General features: G+C 40.5%; 1 protein-coding gene across 1 annotated transcript; it reads right to left on the bottom strand.

The window, feature by feature from the left end:
* Nucleotides 1-2,149: 2,149 nt before the first annotated feature.
* On the bottom strand, nt 2,150-3,881 carry LOC121560537 (E3 SUMO-protein ligase ZBED1-like). Its single transcript, XM_045219765.1, has 3 exons — nt 3,554-3,881; nt 2,360-2,988; nt 2,150-2,275 (listed from the first exon to the last, which is right to left on the bottom strand). Exons 1-3 carry the CDS (start codon nt 3,837-3,839, stop codon nt 2,150-2,152), a joined length of 1,041 nt encoding a protein of 346 aa, XP_045075700.1. The 5' UTR covers nt 3,840-3,881.
* Between the last annotated feature and the right edge of the window lie 4,439 nt (nt 3,882-8,320).

Genomic DNA, 8,320 nt, shown 5'->3' on the forward strand with positions numbered 1-8,320 from the left:
TAATAATAGATAATGTCATGTTTATAGGCTGATCAGAGCTCTATAATAATAGATCATGTTTATAGGCTGATCAGAGCTCTATAATAATAGATAATGTCATGTTTATAGGCTGAGCAGAGCTCTATAATAATAGATAATGTCATGTTTATAAGCTGATCAGAGCTCTATAATAATAGATAATGCCATGTTTTAGGCTGATCAGAGCTCTATAATAATAGATAATGTTTATAGGCTGAGCAGAGCTTTATAATAATAGATAATGTCATGTTTATAGGCTGATCAGAGCTCTATAATAATAGATCATGTTTATAGGCTGATCAGAGCTCTATAATAATAGATCATGTCATGTTTATAGGCTGATCAGAGCTCTATAATAATAGATAATGTCATGTTTATAGGCTGATCAGAGCTCTATAATAATAGATCATGTCATGTTTATAGGCTGAGCAGAGCTCTATAATAATAGATCATGTTTATAGGCTGATCAGAGCTCTATAATAATAGATAATGTCATGTTTATAGGCTGATCAGAGCTCTATAATAATAGATAATGTCATGTTTATAGGCTGATCAGAGCTCTATAATAATATATCATGTCATGTTTATAGGCTGATCAGAGCTCTATAATAATAGATGATGTCATGTTTTAGGCTGATCAGAGCTCTTTAATAATAGATAATATCATTTTTATAGGCTGATCAGAGCTCTATAATAATAGATAATGTCATGTTTTAGGCTGATAAGAGCTCTATAATAATAGATAATGTCATGTTTTTAGGCTGAGCAGAGCTCTATAATAATAGATAATGTCACGTTTATAGGCTGATCAGAGCTCTATAATAATAGATAATGTCATGTTATAGGCTGACAATAATACAGTGCATTCGGAAAGTATTCAGACCCCTTGCCTTTTTCCACATTTTGTTACAGCATTATTCTAAAATGCATGTTTTGATTTGTTTATTCTGATAAATCTAAACCCAACATCCCATAATGACAAAGCAAAAACAGGTTGTTAGAAGGTTTTGCAAATTTATTTTAAAAAATAAAATAAAATAAAAATACCTTATTTACATAAGTATTCAGACCTTTCTATGAGACTCGAAATTGAGCTCAGGTGCATCCTGCTTCCATTGATTATCCTTGGTCCTACAACTTGATTGGAGTCCACCTGTGGTAAATTCCATTGATTTGACATGATTTGGAAAGGCACACATCCTGTCTAAGGCTGAACGATTTTGGAAAATAATCTAATTGCGATTTTTTGCCCCCAATATTGCGATTGCGATTTAATATGCGATTTAATTTATTTATCCTTTTTCCCCTACAAAACATAATGAATGATTTAAATATGACCAACACAATAGTATATACATTTAGTGTGAAATGTTCTTTCCCATAGGCTGGGTCTATTTGTTAGAATTAAATTCAAACATGTATGACTTGAAATAAATGACATTTTTATTGAACTGCTCATTACAGAAACATCTGTGGCTTTGCCACTGTGCATTTAAATAATTTAAACAAAGGCATGAACTTTGTAAACACTGTGTGCAAAAGGTACAGTCTTAAGAAAAAATAATTTTAAATTGTATGTATCTTACTGCTCCCAAGTCAGTAACATTTCACACAACTGAAACAAGGAATTTGCTTTGAAAATATTTTGTAAAATCAAAGTAAATAAAGTTATAAATAAAAAATGAGAAATGCACTTTTAATTTAGACAAACTATTTTTTATAAACGATTTGAATATTATAATATAAAATAGATGAGCCTCACTTATCTCAAGTACACAACAATAACACACCACACAGACTAAAGTTCACTACGAGTATGGCACTGCCAGCCATACTTATCCAACAGTTCTGTTCTCAGTGGCTCACAGGTTTTTTGCTAAGAAAACCAGAATATTGACTTTTCTGGCTTCAAGGATGAGCGAGTGCAAGTCACAATATTCCCTCCTGTGCTAAAAAAGACGCTCTGAGGGAGCGCTTGTAGCAGGTACACAAAGATACTTGCGTGCCATGGTGCACAACTGTGGGTAGCTGATCTTGTGCACCCTCCACCAAGCCAATGGATCATCTTCTCCATCAATGGTAGGAGTCATCAGGTAATTGTTTATCTCTGCCTCTGCGACATCTTCAAGATTTACAGGCAAAGAAGGAGAGGCTGAACTGGTCTTGAAAAAAACTGCCAAGAGACCTCTTCGTCTTTTCCCCCCAAGGACTGTGCACTTTGAGGCATCTGAACAGTTTCAGTACGAGACCTCTTCTCCTATTAGATGAAAACAACAGCCATTAGTTTTCCAGTTAGATTTTACAGAAATTTTTTGTTTTTGTGAAATACATAATTATTTACCCAATGATATGTACGTTGTGCCAAGTCTACTATCTCTGTCTTCAGACGAGTCTTGATAGCAGGGATGTTGTCTGTACTGATGTACTGTATTTTGAACCTAGGGTCCAGGAAACAGGCAACATCCAAAAGCTCCTGGATGTTTGGGTCTCCATATTTGTTATTGAGGTATGCTAGGACTTTGGTTTTTATTGATTTAGTCAGGTCAGTGTCCTCAGCATCTTCAGCCAGGACTGATGTGGCAAAAAGGTGGAGAACTGGCTTGAGGTAGGAGATGCTTACATACTCCTCTCCAGAAAGAGCATCAGTAAACTCCAGTAGAGGATGCAGTGCCTTGTGAATCGACTCCAACACGTCAATATCCTGCCAGGTTGGGATAAGGGAGCGTGCATATCGATCTCCAGACAATACCTGAGAAATGGCTTTGGCCTGTTCAAGCACTCTGGCAATCATCATTTCTTTAGAACCCCATCTTGTTGGGCACTCCGTTATGAGGTTGTGCTCAGGGAGTTTGAGCTCTCTCTGTGCCTCCGTCAGGGCTGCTTTCTTCTTCCAACTGTGGGAAAAGTGCCCCACCAGCTTCCTGCACAGTGCTGTTGCCCTTGACACTCTGTCATCTTTGAGTGCATTTTCTAAAAGAAATAAAAAGTAGTGTATTACACACAATTTGAGTTTTGATACAAGGCTCTCACTATTACACACTCAAATTAGCTGTAATTCTGAAATACACACATCCACAACACATCCTCTCTCTCTCTCTCAATTCAAAGGGTCTTTATTTGCATGTCAATTCTCTCTCTCTTTCTCTCTCTCTCTCTCATAAACACTAAAAAAACATGTAAAAAACAAAAACAAGAAAAGAAAAAAATGCAGGTGGGCATTCCACCACAGACAGACATATGATATAAGCAAGTAAAATGAATTTACATATTAGAAAAGGAGTGGAAGTATGAATTTATTTAATCCCCATCCGATTTATATAATATCATTTATATATATTTGTATATTCAGCTTTACTAATCGACGCATCTCTCTCTGTCGCACTCAGCACACACACACACACACACACACACACACACACACACACACACACACACACACACACACACACACACACACACACACACACACACACACACACACACACACACACACACACACACACACACACACACACACACACACACGATAACTTACCAATGGCAAGATGTAATCTGTGGCCAAAACATTGGAGCCTCGTCCATTCATTAAGCCGCGCAGCAAGCACCATATTCGACGCGTTGTCCGTCGTGATGCAGACGTGATTCTCCTCGTGGAGATCCCAGCTGACAAGCCCTTCTCTCAGGCCGGCTGCAATATTTTCCCCTGTGTGATCGTCTGGGAAGTAGGTAGTTTGTAGGCAGCGAGCTCGGAGGTTGAAATCTTCATCAATAAAATGGACTGTAAGACTCTGGTACGGCTCAGCTGTGCGGCTTGACCACATATCAGTAGTGCTAGCAAAAAACTCCACCGTTTTAAGTTCCGCGGCGACTTTCTCTTTGCACTTTTTGTACAGCTCCGGTATGGCAGTCTGACTGAAGTATGTGCGGGAGGGTATACTGTAACGTTTATCAAGCGTATGTATTAATGCCATGAACCCAGGCTTGGTCACCGTGCTGAGAGGCATCATATCTTTGGCTATGAACTCGGTTATTGTCCGAGTGATTTCTCCGTGCCGTTTTGAATTACGTTCATACGGAGTGACACTTTCGAACATTTCTGTCAGTGATCCCTGTCTTGAGGTATTTGGCTTGTCTCGCGCACTGATGCTCGGCATTTTGGTCATACAACTGTCATGCATTGATTTGTGGTATTTTTTTAAGTGCTGAAACAGGTTTGTAGTGTTACCCCGTGAAGTAGCAATCGAGCACGGCATGCTCTGCACAACACCTGACGCTGCTCAGCATCTTCTTTTTTAAAACCAAAATAGTTCCACACCACCGACGTGCTGTTCCTCTTCGATATTAAAGTATCAGCTGTGTCAGTTTCTGACTGTTCCGTCGAGCAAGAGGCCATTGCGCTGGACAGCATGAAAAGTCGCGTCACGTGACCACCTCAAATCGCGCACGTTGCGATTAGAAAATCGCGTTCAGTCAAATCGCGATATTATCGCGAATGCAATTAATCGTTCAGCCCTACTCGGTATGGGTACCCCTGTGTATAGCCTCATTATTATCTGGACTAACCTGTACCCCGGCACATTACCTCGGTACCGGTACCCCCTGTATATAGCCCCCAGCCCATTACCTCGGTACCGGTACCACCTGTATATAGCCTCGAAGTCGCGAGAGTGTGACTCCCCATAGTATGTTGTACCAAAGTTGACTGACCCTTAAGGGAACCACACTGCCATAAATGCAAGGGAAATCCTCACTGGCAGTTATAGAAAGACCCATATACTGTATAGCCATTGATTCTTGAAGAATATAACTTATAAATGCCTCAAATGTATTTCCCCATCAAAAACCAAAACATAAGCTTGTACAGTGGGGGAAAAAAGTATTTAGTCAGCCACCAATTGTGCAAGTTCTCCCACTTAAAAAGATGAGAAAGGCCTGTACTTTTCATCATAGGTACACGTCAACTATGACAGACTAATTGAGGGAAAAAATTACAGAAAATCACATTGTAGGATTTTTAATGAATTTATTTGCAAATTATGGTGGAAAATAAGTATTTGGTCACCTACAAACAAGCAAGATTTCTGGCTCTCACAGACCTGTAACTTCTTCTTTAAGAGGCTCCTCTGTCCTCCACTCGTTACCTGTATTAATGGCACCTGTTTGAACTTGTTATCAGTATAAAAGACACCTGTCCACAACCTCAAACAGTCACACTCCAAACTCCACTATGGCCAAGACCAAAGAGCTGTCAAAGGACACCAGAAACAGAATTGTAGACCTGCACCAGGCTGGGAAGACTGAATCTGCAATAGGTAAGCAGCTTGGTTTGAAGAAATCAACTGTGGGAGCAATTATTAGGAATTGGAAGACATACAAGACCACTGATAATCTCCCTCGATCTGGGGCTCCACGCAAGATCTCACCCCGTGGGGTGAAAATGATCACAAGAACGGTGAGCAAAAATCCCAGAACCACACGGGGGGACCTAGTGAATGACCTGCAGAGAGCTGGGACCAAAGTAACAAAGCCTACCATCAGTAACACACTACGCCGCCAGGGACTCAAATCCTGCAGTGCCAGATGTGTCCCCCTGCTTAAGCCAGTACATGTCCAGGCCCGTCTGAAGTTTGCTAGATTGCATTTGGATGATCCAGAAGAGGATTGGGAGAATGTCATATGGTCAGATGAAACCAAAATATAACTTTTTGGTAAAAACTCAACTCGTGCTTTTTGGAGGACAAAGAATGCTGAGTTGCATCCAAAGAACACCATACCTACTGTGAAGCATGGGGTTGGAAACATCATGCTTTGGGGCTGTTTGTCTGCAAAGGGACCAGGACGACTGATCCGTGTAAAGGAAAGAATGAATGGGGCCATGTATCGTGAGATTTTGAGTGAAAACCTCCTTCCATCAGCAAGGGCATTGAAGATGAAACGTGGCTGGGTCTTTCAGCATGACAATGATCCCAAACACACCGCCCGGGCAACGAAGGAGTGGCTTCGAAGAAGCATTTCAAGTCCTGGAGTGGCCTAGCCAGTCTCCAGATCTCAATCCCATAGAAAATCTTTGGAGGGAGTTGAAAGTCTGTTGCCCAGCGACAGCCCCAAAACATCACTGCTCTAGAGGAGATCTGCATGGAGGAATGGGCCAAAATACCAGCAACAGTGTGTGAAAACCTTGTGAAGACTTATAGAAAACGTTTGACCTGTGTCATTGCCAACAAAGGGTATATAACAAAGTATTGAGAAACTTTTGTTATTGACCAAATACTTATTTTCCACCATAATTTGCAAATAAATTCATAAAAAATCCTACAATGTGATTTTCTGGATTTTTCTCTCTCATTTTGTCTGTCATAGTTGACGTGTACCTATGATGAAAATTACAGGCCTCTCTCATCTTTTTAAGTGGGAGAACTTGCACAATTGGTGGCTGACTAAATACTTTTTTCCCCACTGTATAATGCCACTGGTTGTAAACAAACACTGTATATCTTCAAAACCAGGTTAAAACTATGATTTTGACCTTATGGATGGCCAGTCCTTGTATTCATAGTGTAGTGAATTCCAGGGGGTAGCCCTGAGCTGGACTCAAACCTGGGTCCAGAGACTGTCAAGCCAACACCTTATAACTGTTATACCAAGATGTCTCAACTTCTTGATGAGGTCGCTAGGTTTTGGGTTAAGGTTGCTACAATAACTTTCTCTATGAATTTGAGAGTGGTTACATTTCTCCAGCCCCCAATTTTGCTGCTGTTTAAAACCTAGGTTGCCCCCTTTAAAAAAAGCCACACATCAATCAATCCACCAATCTGCAGTTCAAACAATAACAAAGCTGTCATTCCACCACTGTTTTGGTAATAAGATGAGGATGGGACTGGATAAATGTAACTACTCTCAAAATCATAGACAGACCTATGGATGCAAGGACTGACCATCCATGACATCAATATTATAGTTTTAACCATGTTGAGGCGATACAGTGTTGGTTTACATTTACATTGTTTCTAAACATTGGAGTAAAAGCTTATTTTAGGTTCTGATAGGGTACGACAGTTGAACTAAGCTCATGAGGCATGTGTTATATTCTTCAAGAATCAATGGCTATATATAAATAATTTAAAAGTCCAAATATGGATGTAGCAACTACAGATTTCACCTTTAACACCACACATCAGTTCAACAACTGCAGAGTTTATGTCTCCGTTTTTAAGACAGTACTTACTAGTGTTAATCAGGGCCCGGTTTCTCAAAAGCATCTTACTGCTAAGTTCATCAGAACCATTGGATGCCTTAAGATGCCTTTGGGAAACCGGAACCAGATATCCAGTTTCCTCCTCTTCTTCCTCCTCCTCCTTTTTCGATATGACAGTCATCTCCTCCTCCTCTTCTTTCACTGTAACATCCTCCCCCTCTTTCACTCTGAACGCGTCTTCCTCTTCTTTCACTGTAACATCCTCCTCCTCTTTCACTCTGAACGCGTCTTCCTCTTCTTTCACTGTAACATCCTCCCCCTCTTTCACTCTGAACGCGTCTTCCTCTTCTTTCACTGTAACATCCTCCTCCTCTTTCACTCTGAACGCGTCTTCCTCTTCTTTCACTGTAACATCCTCCTCCTCTTTCACTCTGAACGCGTCTTCCTCTTCTTTCACTGTAACATCCTCCTCCTCTTTCACTCTGAACGCGTCTTCCTCATCTTTCACTGTAACGTCTTTCTCTTCTTCTTTCACGGTAACAGCTTCACCCTCTACTTGTTTTTGTATTGTAACATCCTCCTCTTCCTCCTCTTTCACTAGAGCTTCTTTCTCCGTCCAGCAGACCTCCTCTTCTTTAGCAGGAGGAGAGTAGCTTAGTGAGCTCATGGTCGGGGATGTTAGCTAGCTAGGCTAGTGCTAACTTAACCAGCCAGCTAGCTGACCAATTACAACAACACCGTAAATATGAAATTAAATGGGATAACTAACTAGACGACAGAAGTGGGTTTAAAACACAGTATCTAATATACACGAAAGCGTCTAAAGAGCTTTATTGGTTGGGCTATTTTGTCTAGCAAGCTACCGAGGTGTCTGACTAACTGTTGCTGCTGTTGAAAGAAGCGTCCCGTCCACTAGATTATACGTCACACTAGCAGCATAGCCTTAAAGTCCCACATCGCCATCTGCTGACTGGAGTGGGTAACGAAGTTGAGTAAAATGTAGATTTTATTTTCAGACAAAAAGTTAAAGGGTAGGAAGCATGAGTTTTTACTCACCAATGTAACAACACAGTGTGGTTAAAGACTTAGGAACTTAGTTGTAGTCAC

This window comes from Coregonus clupeaformis, unplaced genomic scaffold, assembly GCF_020615455.1.
Source record: "Coregonus clupeaformis isolate EN_2021a unplaced genomic scaffold, ASM2061545v1 scaf2722, whole genome shotgun sequence".
Lineage (NCBI taxonomy): Eukaryota > Metazoa > Chordata > Actinopteri > Salmoniformes > Salmonidae > Coregonus > Coregonus clupeaformis.

Excerpts from the sequence above, each read along its gene's own strand:
- LOC121560537 (XM_045219765.1), bottom strand. The coding sequence starts at position 3,839 with ATGTGGTCAAGCCGCACAGCTGAGCCGTACCAGAGTCTTACAGTCCAT. Across the intron at positions 2,989-3,553 it reads CAGATTACATCTTGCCATTG|AAAATGCACTCAAAGATGAC; the intron begins GTAAGTTATCGT and ends TATTTCTTTTAG. Across the intron at positions 2,276-2,359 it reads CACAACGTACATATCATTGG|GAGAAGAGGTCTCGTACTGA; the intron begins GTAAATAATTAT and ends TTCATCTAATAG.